This window comes from Pyrgilauda ruficollis, unplaced genomic scaffold, assembly GCF_017590135.1.
Source record: "Pyrgilauda ruficollis isolate IOZ18807 unplaced genomic scaffold, ASM1759013v1 scaffold97, whole genome shotgun sequence".
NCBI lineage: Eukaryota > Metazoa > Chordata > Aves > Passeriformes > Passeridae > Pyrgilauda > Pyrgilauda ruficollis.
Genome location: NW_024531821.1, coordinates 2,922,263 through 2,936,585, shown reverse-complemented (window position 1 = coordinate 2,936,585; position 14,323 = coordinate 2,922,263). Strand labels below are relative to the sequence as shown.

The following is a 14,323-nucleotide window of genomic DNA, read 5'->3' as shown; positions in this document are numbered from 1 at the left end:
GGGAAAAAATGTTCTGTTCACTAAAGAGAGAGACAGGGAGATGGAGAAGCAGCAACAGGAATGACTCAGGTCATAGAGAACAACAAAAGAAATCTGCTATAAGCAAACAAACCCAGGCAGGATGAAGGCCATGAAAACCTGCAAGACAGAGCACACAAAAAAACATATTTTCCAGAAAGCTGACAGAAACATGTCTGTGGGATTGAGAACATAATCAAAGCTCAGCACGAAAAAGGCTGTGAGGAAAGACACAGAAGAGGCAGGCAGGGAGCAGACCCTGGGGAGAGCAGAGCAGAGAACACGGCGATCGCTCCGGCACTCGCCCACGGGCTCCCCGTGCAGAGAGCTCAGGCCACAGACACCGTCTGTGCTCAAAGATGCTCTGGGTGAGGCTTTTTCTACCATCTCTGATAACTGAGATGGAATGAATTCACAAGACAAAGCAGATCTGCAGCTCCAGTGAGTCCCAGCACAAGGGGTTGGGAAGGCGAGCAGTGGGTGCCTGTCCATCCTCCTGCAGCCACACTGGGACTGAAGTCCTTCAAGTGAATTTATTTTTTGAATGAGCCAAAATGACAAAAATGCCGAGGTTGAAAGCACTGGAGTGAGTTCAAAAGACAGCGTTTCCACTGGGAAATAAATCTCTCACTATTTTGTATAATTAGACAAGGAAAATGAAAAGCAATTTCAGAAAGAATTCCCAGAAGCAATATCCAAGGAGGAGGTGAGAGGTGCGCTGGGCAGGAATGCGGGGCTGGGCTCTGCTGTCACTGCCACACCAACACGGGTGGCATCTCCAGCAGCAGGGCTGGAGCAGCTCCAGGACCAGTGACAGGTGTGCCACCAGGAGCACTGGGACAGGAGCAGGGCACGGGGAGCTCCAGAGGCACATCCAGAGCGGCCGTGGCACCCAGCACATGTGGAGGAGCCAGCAGACCCTGAGGGGACACACCGCAGGAGGGGGAGGCAGAGAAACAGAGGAGAAACAGGGGAGAAACAGGGGAGAAACAGGGGAGGAACAGAGGAGGAACAGAGGAGGAACACAGGAGAAACAGAGGAGAAACAGAGGAGGAACGGAATAGAGCAGGAACAGAGCAGGAACAGAGCAGGAACACAGGAGAAACAGAGGAGGAACAGAGGAGAAACAGAGGAGAAACAGAGGAGAAACGGAATAGAGCAGGAACAGAACAGGAACACAGGAGGTTTGGGGCTGTGAGTTTGGGGACACAGCCGGGAGGGCGAGCGCTGTCCCCAGTCCGAGCAGCCCCACAGGCCGGGGGCCCGGGCCGGGTCACACTGCTGCCCGGGCACGGAGGGGGCCCGGGTGTGCGGGGCGCGGTGCCACCCCGGGCACAGGTGCCGTGAGGGGCCGGTCTCAGCCGCCATCTAGTGGGGAGCGGCCACGGCTCCGGGCTGGCCCCGGCTCCGGCACCGCTGGGGAAAAGCTCTCCAAGGCCACCGGCTTCCAGCTGTGCCTGATCCCCACCTTGTCCCCAGCCCAGAGCTCTGAGTGCCACGGCCAGGAATTCCTTGGGCGTCTCCAGGGATGGGCACTCCAAAGCTCCCTGGGCAGTTCCAGTGCCTGAGCACCCTTTCCATGGGGAAATTCCTGCCGGTGTCCACTCTGTCCACCCCTAGCCCAGCTTCAGGCCGTTCCCTCTCCTCCTGTCCCTGCTCCCTGGAGCACAGCCCGACCCCCCGCCTGTCCCCTCCTGGCAGGGCACTGTGCAGAGCCACAAGGTTCCCCTGAGCCTCCTCCTCCTCCTCCACACTCATTCACCACAACCTCACCTAAATGCTTACCTTGCTCTTTGCCACAAGACACAGCCTAATTTGTGCCTCTCCTAAACCCGCAGCCCAGCACAGCCACCATCAGCCAACACAGTTTTTATTCCTGACTCAGGTTCCAAGGAAGTTTCAGAATCGCTCTGGCCTCCACCACATACATTTGCAAACTGCATCAGCACAGGAGAAAATCCATAAGAAACTGATCCTGAGTATCTTAACAAAACCAAACACCACTGCTCCGTCATGGAGTTAGCAGTTTCTCCTGTTTCCAGCCTCTGCAACATGGAAGAAAACCCAAAGTCAACACGGGGGCTTTATCCAAATGAATAACAAGTGGTAAGAGTTAACGGCGTGATGAGGGCTGTCTGGAGGCTGCTGACTGTGAGACACAGCGTAAATCTTCTCAAGTTGTGACAAATGTCTTGGCTAATGCAGCCACATTCTATGCTTAAATCTCACTAAGATGTAATTTGACATTTGGGTTTACTTTTTTCATTATAATTAAGAAACAAACTCCAGTCCGCGCTAATCTCTCCACAGCCTGAATTTGCTCATGGAATTACCATCCCCACCGTGCCAATCCTTCCCCACACTCTGCAGTCAAATCAAAGGAAAACCAGACATTCTTTCCAGTAGGGTTCTTTGGTTACAGAAATACAGTCAAAGCATAGAATGGATATTTCTATGAGTCCAAAGGTTAAATCCTCATCTCTTGCTCAAGGAAATCCCTGTGGAATAGGTAACATGAAAATAACATGCTGCACCCTGGTGTTGTAAGACAAGAACCCAAACAGAACAGCCCACAGCTGCATTTTTGATGGATGGAGGAGGATAGCTGAGGACAAGCAGCTGCCTCATGTGTCAACACCCTCCACCTTCAGCAGCAAAGTGTCTCTTGGATCCCTTTCCATGCAGGCGGCATTCCCATCGCTCCCACTCCACACCTGGAAGGGCAGTGTAAGCCATTAGCAATTAAGTGCCACAAGGTATGGCATTAATGCACAGCCACAGCCCCTGACGTGCTGGATGAGCCAGCTGCCCTCACCTCAGCTGATGGGCACGACAGGGGAGAACAGCAGCACGCAGGCACCACCACCTGTGTGGTTTGGAAGGAGTTCTCGTGACCAGATCCTGGAACAGGATAATCCAGGCAGTCCTGTCGTGGTTGCTCCACAGAACCTTTGGCATGCACAGCTCTTTGCGAGCACCCAAGACCTGTGTGTGCACCTCTGCAGACTGGCTGTGCTCCTGTGCTGCACCCTGGTACCATCAGCAGCTCACACACAGCTGGGTGACCGCTTTCCTGCAGCTCCCATGGCAGCTGACTGGCTTTGCCATCCCTGCCACAGCAGCTCCCAGCAGAGGTGGGCAGTGGGAGGCAGGTGAGCAGGTTGAAGCAGCACAAGACTCCATTCAGATTAGGAGCAACAGTGCCTATTTTGTTTCTGAAGAAATGGTGCCACCAGAATCAAGGCAGGGTTTTCTTTAGGAGGGATCAAGACAGATGGCACCTGGAGCTGGAGAGGGTTGTGCCACTATAGCTGCCCCAGGGGTCAAGAGCCAAGGGTGGAGGAGCAGGCTGGTTCTCCCAAACAAGGGCCCCTTTCCAACAGGTGACAGAAGAAGGGAGCAGAGGCTGTCACAGAACCAGAGAATCATGGAATGGTTTAAATTGGAAGGGCCCTTAAATCTCATCCAGTCCTACCCACTGCCCTGTCCAGCGTGGACCTGGATCAGGGATGGGCCAACCACAGCTTCTCTGTGTGGGTGTAAATTGAAACAAGAGAGGTTCAGCCTTGGGGTCAGGAGGCCAGGGAAGCAGCTGGGCTGGAGCCCAGGCAGGCTGTGCCCTCTCCTCCCTCGTATGATCTCAGCTCCCGACCGGTAACACCCCGAGCAACCTGCTCTGAGCAGGAGGCTGGACCAGAAACCTCCTGAGCTCCCGTCCTACCTGAATTACCTGATGGATCTACGACTCCAGGCTGGGACCTGGCTGCAATCCACCACACAATCCTTTCCCTGAAATGCAGGGCAGCACCTCCCACACGCAGCCTCCCGATCTCCCAACTGCTGCACGTTCCAAAAGCGAGTGCTTGACCAAGTTCAGCACTCACAGAACAGCCTCGTGTGTCCATGCCTCACCTGAATGCTCCAATGAACATTTCTCCTGACAAACAAGAACCTTTCCATGGATCTGGCGGGGTCTGTGGGAGCAGGCTGTGCTGGGTGGGACACCCTGCTCTCTGCATGGGCTCTGCTCTGACTGCCAGAGCCTGGCTCGAGCCCAGCGTGCAGACACCCACTCCAAAGCCACAAGGGCTGTCACAGAACAGCCCAGGCTGCTCTGGCTCTCCACGCAGCTTCTTTTCATATCCCAAAATGCTGTTGGCCATGAGCAGGCACAGAGGCCACAGACTGTCTTGGCTGCTCAGCAGTGCCCTAAATGCCACAGGAGAGTCACCACACAGAGTCACCAAGCCGTGACCCCAGCACCGCCCGAGGGACCCGCTCACAACCAGCCAACGCTCTTCAAGCTGGCAGTGAGGTTTGCAAATGCATTCCAAAATAAAAATGAACAACAATGAGTTTTCTGCAAACCTCCAGAATCCCTTCCAGAGGTGAGGAAGCCTTTGGCACAGCAGGAGCAAACACGGGGAAGAGGGGCCACACTCCTCTGCTCACACGAAACCTACAATCCTCTACCAGACCCAGAAACAGCTGCCAAGGAGCCGCAGGACTCCAAAAGCCCTGGAAATCTACAACGTATTTTCTTCCACTGCTCTTTTTGCCATGTTTTCCTTTCAGCACGGCAGAGCAGCATGTTTGTGCTGGCCAAGCCTACCCTCCTCCTCTCCACCGCACCTCCAAGCAATCCAAGCACGGGAGATACAGTATTACCTCAAATATTTAACCAAGGGATTAAAGGATTCTCTTGGCAGGAGACAGAAGCTGCCCCACGGATAATACAGCTCCCTCGAGGGCTGGCAGGCGCTGCGTGGCAGCGGCTCCGCAGCGAGCCCGGGCTCCCGAGAGCTCGCCTGGATTTCCTCTGCCTTCTGCCCAAAACTCCTGCTCACCGGCTCCCGGCCGTCCATGGCCTCCATCCACAGCCGCCGGTCCTCCTCCGAGAGCGCCTGCATGGTGATGACGCCGGGCCTGCCGGGAGAAAGGGAATGCTGTCAATGAACTGCGGGACGGGAAGCAAAGGTGGCAAAGATGAATTTTTCATGAGGGGAAGAGGGAAGGAGGACAAGCTCCTTCCCAGGCAAGCCCCAGCACAAGGAGGACATAAGCCATGGACATCCCTGCAGGTCCTGACCAGGATCAGCAAGGAGCAGAGGACATCTCCAACAATCAACACACCTTGGCAGTGGTTTTGTGCAAGAGCTGGGTGCCAAATTCCTCCTCTGGCCCCTGGCCAGCCAGCTCACCTGCACTGGGTAAAGCACGTCCATGCAACGGCAGGAGAAGGCAAGGAAGGCAAGCAAGGAAGGTAACCAAGCAAGCAGGAGCCCCACACATCCCAGCCCCCCGTGTCTCACCAGCACCCCAAGCACCAGGCTCACGGAGGACACCTTCTGCTGTGCAAAGCATTTCATCCCCAAGATGTCCATGCCCTCATGGCTGTGCCAGTCCCCTGGCCCTGTCCATACCCTGCTGTAAGACACGGCAGTGGCAGTGGCACAATGCTGGTCCTTGTCCCCGTCCAGCAGCCTCACAGGGGGAACAATGCAGGAGTCCCAAGGTGCCCAGGGTGCCGCTCCTGCCCCCAGCACTGTCACACACACCACACCAGAGCTGCCCTGTCAATCCAGCCTCCAACAAACAGCCCTGGGACTGCTCATTTACTGTAATGAGAAGGGGAAAGGACAGGCTTGGGTGCTGCACACACAGCACAGGAGCAGGGGACAGCAGTGGCACTGCCCTTGCCTGAAGGCCAACGCCACCTCCACGCTCCTCAGTGGAGCTGCGTCCACTCCTGGACCACCCTTTCCATGCAAGGAGTCAAACCTCCTTTACCTGCTCTGGTAAGCGTGACCAGCAGGCTGAGGATGGATTTGACATGACAGAGTGTTTGCACAGCCTCAGGTGTGGGGTGTGGGGACACGGAGGGTGGGAGCTGTGGTCCCCCACCAGGGGCTGCCATCTCACTGCGCCGTGCGTGGCTGTGAGCTGCCAGGATTTCCACCTCCACATCCCAGCCCATCCTGCAGCCTGGACCCCGACACACAGAGCTGGCTAAGCCTGCTCCTCCCCAGCCTTGTGCCTTTGGGCTGGCTCTGCAGCTCCAGGGGGTGGCCACATCCCCCCCAGCGCTGCTGCTGGGCTCAGGCAGACAGACAGTGAGACCTGTCCGTGTGTCTGCTCTGGCGCTGCCGCTCCCTCCCCGGCTGTTCCCAGACACAGCAGCCGAGCATCCCCGCTGGAGCACGGCGAGCAGATTCCCTGGCAACGGGGACACGCAACAGGGCGGCTGCTGAGCTCTCTGCCCGTGGGGTTTCAAACACTGAGCTGTGACAGCACACAGCCTCTGATGCTGCTCTTCCCAGCCCAGCAGAGCAGGGGCTCTGGAAGGGCACAGGAGCCAGGAACTGCTCTGAGCGCTGCGGGGCACGGGGAGGGAGGGAAGGGAAGGGAAAGGGGGATTAAACCTCGGGAACTGCCAGCCACCTGCAGAGTGTTCCACTGAGCACGTAGGCTCTGCTCGGTACTCAACCCCAAAAACCTGATAAAGCCTGGGGAGAGGGGTGATTTCTAACTTGAACTTCCCAAGGGTGATTCAGCCGGAAAACGTGAGCTGCACCAACACTCTGCAGATGCCCTTTGGTCCTTGATAAGAGCCTGTAAGAAAATTAAACTTTAACAGGGGCTCTCAAGAGGTGGGCTTGGCCCCTCTGCTGCTGCTCTGTGGCACGCACAGGCCAGGAACCGAGCATTAACCCTTCTCCCTAACTCCACTCCCCATCCAACCAGCCCAGCTTTCAGCAGGCACACGGCAGCTCAGCACTGTCCCACCAGTGGAAGCTGTGCCCAGGTCCAAAAACCAGACATAATGTGCTTGATCTCTGCTAATCCCATTGGTGAGTCAGTCAATACTCACCAGCTTAGTGGTTTGGAAGTTTACTCACTTCAGAGGGAAGAGGAAACCACTTAACCATCACCCCATCTGAGAGGGAAAATGCTCCACATCCAACAGCAAATATGTTCAAAACACTGCACAAAGCTCCTTGTTGTGCAGGTACAAAGTGACCCAAGAGCAGTCCCTGGTACCTGGGGAGCTGCAGTGGCCACTTTAGCCAGGGCTTAGGTCTGACTTTAAGCCAAGCTGCTGCTGAAGGCACAGACACCTCAGGCAGAAAGCCCTGGAGGGGCTCTAGCTCAGCTAGAGACACACAGGAAAGGAAATTCTGGGATTTCTGGCTCTTTAGCCAGAGAAATAGAGCAGAGAAATTTAAACCCTCCATTCATGGTATGTTGGGCACTGGACTCCGGGTCCCAGAATGGCAGTGCTGGTATCTGGAGTGCCAGCTTCCCTCAGCACAGGGCAAAGAGGTGATAACAGCAAAATGTTTGTTCTGCCTCTGAGCAGATAACAACTCCTCGGGCTTCACTTCAAAGTCAAACTTCTTTAACAGCATGAGGGGAGGGGCTGTGAAACTGAATCAAACCCAATTTCCATTGCAAATAGCCCTGCATTTCCTCCCCCAGTGTTTATTTGCCAGGACACCCATTGCATCACTTTCCTGAGCAGAACCATCTTCCTGGCTGTGATAAATTTAAAATGCACCCACACATTATACCTCATTCATTATGGATGTGGCCGATGCCCACGGGGCTCCATGTGCTCACAGCCAGGTCGGGTGGCTGGCACAGGATCAGCCTCCTGCCAGCACCAGCCCTGCTGGAAACACTGCCTGCACACAGCTCCATCCTCAGCCAGCCTCCTCAGGAGCAGCCCCTCCCACAGCCATGGCAAAACCCTGCTCGGATGTCCCTTCCCAAAAGGGATCTGTCCTTGTCCCCTCACCCGACAAATTACCCCAAATACTGGGGGTCACTTATGCAGATAATTATTTATAAAGAGAACATACAGTAAATACAGATTCTGCTGTGGGGCAGCTCCCACCTCCTCCCAGCACAGCGTGTACCTGTACCCACGTGGAGCCAGCCCACCCCAGCCAGCCCCAGCTGTGTCACAGACAGCAGGACACCCTCCTGGAACCTGAGCTGTTGTGGCAAACGAGATCAAGGACCTGCTGATTCACTCCTAGGTGCTGCATCCCACATTTCCACCTGCATTCCACATTTTCCACCAAACCCCTCTGCCTTTTTCTGGGACACAAGGAGCGGAAGGGACATTTTGGGATCAGAAGAAATCCATTTCTAAATGGAGTAAGTGTAGGAGGGTGAGACCAGAGCAGAACATGGCAAACACTTAATAAAAAAGAATATTTTCAATATGCTACAATCTAAAAATGGAAGATTTTTCCATACGAGACCACACAGGAAATTTGAGTTTTCTCAATATCTCAGCTTTTGTGACAAATGGCCTGGCCTTAAGGAGCTGTGACTAAGCACACTGAGAAAATGAGAAACTGCAATAGCTTTTCCTTCTTCCAGGAAAACAAACAAATAAGGAAAGCAATAGAAACAGATAAGAACTTCCAACTGCTGTAGCAGGTTATCACAGCGAGACAATCTAAACTGCTGATGAAAACACACAAGAGTGCATTAATAACAGGGGCTGAGCTGGGCTGAGTGCACAGAGATGTTCCCAGTCCTGAGCAGAGCAGTGCAGCCCTCACAGGACCCCACAGCCATGGGCCAGGCACCAGCAGCCAGATGCGGCCCCAAAAAGCTGGTGAGCAAAGATGGAATTAAGGGGGAGACTGACCCTGAGCTCACAAGGTCTGGGCGCCCACGCGGAGCTCGGAGCACCAGCAGAACAGCCACCGGCACCTTCCGCAGGGGTCAGGGCCACCGTGGCCACCAGGGGAAGGAGCCTCATCCCTCACTGTGACAACCCATCCCTCACCCCCTGAGACAACCCCCAGGCTTTGTTTTAAAGGTCGCTGGAAAGGTGACACCGGCAGAGAACGGGGACAGGCTGCACTGCACTGAGGCGCTGCGGGCGCGGGGACAGCAGGGCTGGGGTCACCTGGCACAGCGAGCAGGGGACAGGTCCTGCCACTGTCACAGCCCTGCATCTCCAAGTGCACTCCCAGAGCAAGGCCAACAGCCCTCCTGGGGAAAACCATCTGCTCAGGGCAGCAGTGGCAGGTGCCTGGCAGCCCTCCCAGCCCCACGCCAAGCACCCAGCCCCTGCGCCAATTGTTTCAGGAAGAATTCCTGCATGGGAAGGGTGGTTGGGCATTGCAGGGGCTGCCCAGGGACGTCTGGAGTGCCCATCCCTGGAGGTGTCCAAGGAAGGGCTGGAGGTGGCACTCGGTGCTCTGGGCTGGGGACAAGGTGGGGATCAGGCACAGCTGGGACTGGATGGTGTTGGGGGTCTTTTCCCACCTCAGTGCCTCTTGGATTTTGGCTCTAGAGTTCCACTGTGTCCAGGTGTGGTGCCAGTCACCCTGGGGGCACCCAGGCAGAGTCTAGGGCAATGGTGGTACCTGCAGAGTTCACTGCTCTCCTGACACACCAAACCCTGCATTTGAAAAGCTCCTGCTCCCCTAAAAGCCAGCTGGCACTTAGAAGCAGTTTGCTTCTGGCCCAGAGCAATGACCTACATCATCCTAAATGACAAAGCCTTTGTCATCAGTCAAATGAGATACTCCTCCTCCCCAGGCTCATTTTGTAAGACACTGGCTGACATCCCTGTTCACCTTGTTTACAAACCTGACTTAATGTGCAGAGACTACAAAGGAGTTTAGTTAATGAAAAAAGAGCATTAGCAGTAAAACACAGTATCCATCACGCTGGGGATGTATTTCAGCCAGACCCTAGAACACCATTCTGGGGTTAATTTTGCTGTAACAACACAGTACAATACTTCTAACTTGCTACATGGAGCTATTTGTAAATGCCAAGGCCAGGCTGGATGGGGGCTGGAGCAACCTGGTCTAGTGGAAGGTGTCCCTGCCCATGGCAGGGGGTGGAATGAGATGAGTTTTAAGGTCCAACAGAAACTATTCTGGGATTCTGAGACAAGGAAGCAATGCTGTAATAACAGATCAGGCTCCAGATTTTCAGCTCGGTTGTGCTGAATCATCTTTACAGGAGAAAAACGCACTTTTTTTTCCCACCTAGGAAGGAACAGCTCTTGGCTGGTGCTATTTAGGGTGTTACTGCTGAGCTCCCAAAATGCAAGGCTGACAAAAGCCCTGTTTGTGTGCAGTGTCTGAAGCACGGCCGAGGCTGCCACCTCCAGGCTGTCTGAGAGCTGTAGGACAGCCCAAGCCCCGGAGCTGGCAAGGTGGAGGTGATCTCCAGCTACAGCGGGACCTGGGGGTGCCCAGACCTACCCCAGGAACAGGGAGACAGGCTGGGCACACCACAGCCTCCTTCAGCCGTGGCAAAACTTGTTGTTTCCTCTTCCTCTTAAGTTTATCTTGGGAATATCCAATATTTTAGACATCTAATGACAAATTCTGATACCAAGAGAATGCAGAGCTGCCTGTATATTGGGAAAAAACAACCTTTTCCTTCAGGTGTGTCCTGCTCTCCTGCTCTCTCAGGCAAATCCCTGCAGCAGAAATGTGTACATGAAAGGAGAAATTCCTCAGGTTTCCCCTTCCTGTGCTACTCCACTGCCATGAATTACATGGAGCACGCAGATTTCTGGAGCAGCTCCTGATCCCATGCCTGGCAGGCTCCAAACATCAAGAGAAGCTTCAGCTGCCTCTGAACACGCTGAACAAAAATTATTGTAGCTCCATTCTCCCTCTCCCACTTTTTAGTTTGATTTTCACATTAAAAAAAAATATCCTCAGGGCACAGCAAAAAATCAAAAAAATCCTGTGTCAGCAGAAATATTGCAGCTTTCTGGAGAAAAGCACAGCTCCAGAGAGTGGGAGGCAGCCCCAGGTTATCTCCTCCCTCAGCCAACACAGGCAGAGCTCCATCACCCCAACCCCTCCCTGCCACGGGCTGCCCAAGCACAGGCTGGACAGGGAGAGGCACCAGGGGTTATTCCAGCATTATTCAGCACCCACATTTTAATGAACTCGGGTTTTTCTGAGACCTCCAGGGAATTCCTGCAGATGGGAGGACAGCTGGACAGGCACACAACTGGGAGAACACACTGAGTGCCTTTGGAGCAGGCTTCTGTGAACCATGTGAACTTCTGCAGTGAGGGAGACCCAAGCAGTGACTAATTCCTCTTGGAATAGCAACACCAGCCTGGCTTTCCTGTTTATATGTGTAAGCCATGCATGATGCTAGCTGATATGGTAACAGCTCTCACTTCTGGGCGCCAGAGATTGAATCCACACATACCTCTGCTCCAGCTGCTGCGCGATAAGTCAGCAGAAGGGTTTTCCTTCTTCAGGAAAAAGGAGTGAAAGTGCCTGGAGGCACGAGCCAGAGTCCATTATCACCCATCCATGATGAACCAGCAACAGCCAGTCCAGCAGCAAAGCTGACACTATTCCAGCACATACCCAGTGCTGGGAAGAGGCAGCACATCCCTGCCAGAACAGCCACAGAGCACCTTTTGCAGGCTGGCAACTGCTCACCTTGTGTGGCCAGAGGCTGCAGAAGTGCCAAAACACCCTTAAAGTCAGAGAGACCTGAGTCACAGAGACTTGTAAACCAAAGCACTGACTCAATACACGGAGAGCACCTGCCTGGAAAAGGTGTGATTCCATGGACTAATGCTTTCCACTCACAGAGGGTGTGACTAACAGAGAGAAACACGGGAACTGCACAGGAACTGTCCCACAGCCAAGAGCAGGAGCACAGCCCTTCCCTCCACACGGCCAGCACAGCCCCAGGAGCTTCCTGGCAGCACTCACCGATCCACAGCCTCCACATCAAAGCAGAACCTCTTCTCAATGGTGTCTGTTTTCCGCCGTGTACAGGATTTCAGGGTGACAGCTTCATCCTCCCCCTGAGAAGAGACAAAATCACAGCTGAGGCTGAGAACAACCAACAGCCACAGGCCTGTCCCCAGCACGCATGGCTGTCAATGAGCAGGTTCAAACCTGGGGGGATCTGGCAACATCACCTGCTAAAAACATCTGTTTTTATCCCTAACAGGAGGAATTGTCTTTTTTACCCTTATTTAGTCCAAAACTTTTCATGAGGAGCCTTCCCTTCAGGATGCCCACAATTCAATCTGTGCATAAAGCACCACACAACCCATTCTTCATGTGGGCAGGTACTGCTGGACCACAGCTTTTGGGCAAAATCAGCTTTATTTTCCATTGCTGAACAACACTCCCTAGACCTGCTGGCAGTTTGCACTCCACGCTGCATTTTTGGCAGCATTGTGCACACGAGGACTCCTAACAGGAGCAAACACGTCTTAAAATGTTTATTATGTAACAAAGCAATGACAAAACCATTCTCCCACCCAGAGAATGCCTCTCTGCATCCAAGCTGTACTGGATTTCCAGAGGGCTGAGCAGCGATCCAGCAGGATCTGTGAGCACTGCTGTCCTCTGCTGGAGGGAATCCTGCCTCAGCCCCTGCCAGCACAGACACCTCTGCAACTGTGAAATTCCACTGATGACTTAAGAGAAAATGAATTCTGAAGGAGTTCCTGGAGACAGACACTTTTCTGGGCTCTCTGTGCTCTTCCTGATGACACCTTGGCTGACCACCCTGTTCCCTGACATCACCATTTTTCCAGGAAACATATTTAGAATCACTTAGATTGGAAAAGACCTCAATGATCACAGAGTCTGAAAGTTGCCCAGAACAGCCAAGCCCACCACTGATCCATGTCCTCACGAGCCACAACTACACATCTATTAAAACCCCCCAGGGAGGGTGACTCCCTGGTTCTTACCCATAAACTCCTCCCCACTGCCAGCACCATTCAGCTCCTGGCAGCCAGAACACTCCCTGACACTCAGTCCTCCCCATCCCACCGTGCCCCCACGATGGCAGCAGTTTTCCTGCTGCACGGTGGCCCCAGCCCCTCCTGCTGGTTGCCCATGTTGCAGGCACTGCTGTAGATGCTCTTCTGCTGGGACTCTGAACCTGCCCCAAAACCAGCCCTAACCTGGCAGTTCTCTGTGCTTCCATGGTTTCTAACCCACCAAGAACTCTCCAGTCCCAGACAAGGGACCCAGCACGGACCCAGGAAGACAGAAGAGCTCCTGAGGGCTTCTCCCCAGGCCTGGCAGTGCCCCTGGTGCCCCCCAGCCTGGCACTGCCAGCACAAGGCTGCTCCCACTCTGCCCAGCTCCCTGTCCAGAATTCAGGGAATGCCCCTGCTCCAAACCCACCAATACCCAGCTCTGGCCACAGCCCAAGGTCACGAGGGGCTGGCACCCCCTGTGACCCAGGAGTGATGGGTCTCCTCATGCAGCACCTCAGCACCTGCTCCAGGCAGACCCCAGAATTCCCAGCAGTGCAGCCCCAAGGCCCTGGGCTGCTCCATGCCCAGATGTCCATGGTGGTCACCACTGACAGACCCTGGAGCCAGAGCTGCCCCAGCACAGGCAGCATTTCTTGCCAGGGTGGTGCAAGCCACAAGTGCCAGCACAGCCCTGGAGAGGGGCTGCAGCCTGGCCCTGGAGAGGGGCTCCAGCCTGGCCCTGGAGAGGGGCTCAGGCTGCTGCCAGCAGCTCCCACAGCCCAGGGTGCTGGGAGAGCCCTGAAATGGGAAGGGACCAGACAAAACACAGTACAGCCACTGATGATTACAGGGCTGGGATATGTTAATGCTGAGCCATAATGAAGATGCTCCAAGGCAAGAGGAAATTAATTTTAGAAGCTTCCCTGCCCACAGCTGGCTCCTCATGCCAGCAGGAAGCAGTGTGGGAGCCTGTCCAGCTGCCCCAGGCACTCCCCAGCAAGGGGATTGTGTTTGCAAACTGTCCCAGCTGGGAACGCTGTGGATGGGTCTATTGTTCCTGCTGTACAGAGCAGCAAAGCCAGCCCTGGATACAGCCCTGGGAGCACTGGGACACAGCCTGTGCTGGCTCCCCACACCCCACACCCACTGCTCCCCCTGCTCTTCACACCCCCTCGGGGCCAAGGGGAGCTCCAGGCTCTGCTGTGGCTCTGTCCAAAACAAAACAACTTCATTGGCCAAGTCACAGCATCATCAGAGACTCACTGAATGGTTGGGGTGGAAAGGGCACTTAGAGCTCATCTTGTTCCTCTCTCTGCCATGGGCAAGGACACTTCCACTCAACCAGGCTGCTCCAAGCCCCATCCAACCTGGCCTTGAACAAGTCACAGGCATTGGAGAAGGAGCAAAATAATGGACAGGTTCTCTTGTCTGTGCCTTGGAGCAGGAATGAGGGACTGGGGAGCAGGAGAACCCATGGAGCTGGAGCGTGGTGGGTGCACGTGGCTAGCAAAGATCTGTGGGCTCTGGGGGGTTCCTGTCTTTTGTTTCTCAAACCAG

At 54.6% G+C, this 14,323-nt stretch overlaps 1 protein-coding gene across 3 annotated transcripts in view; it reads right to left on the bottom strand.

Annotated features, from left to right (window-relative positions):
* ARHGAP26 (Rho GTPase activating protein 26) overlaps positions 1–14,323 on the bottom strand; it is a 101,790-nt gene that overhangs the window by 62,684 nt on the left and 24,783 nt on the right. For all 3 annotated transcript variants that reach the window (XM_041489924.1, XM_041489923.1, XM_041489925.1), the window contains exons 10-11: positions 11,754–11,848; positions 4,866–4,944 (exon numbers count right to left, since the gene is read on the bottom strand). In XM_041489924.1, coding sequence (XP_041345858.1) covers positions 4,866–4,944; positions 11,754–11,848 — 174 coding nt within the window. The remainder of the gene's footprint in view (positions 1–4,865; positions 4,945–11,753; positions 11,849–14,323) is intronic.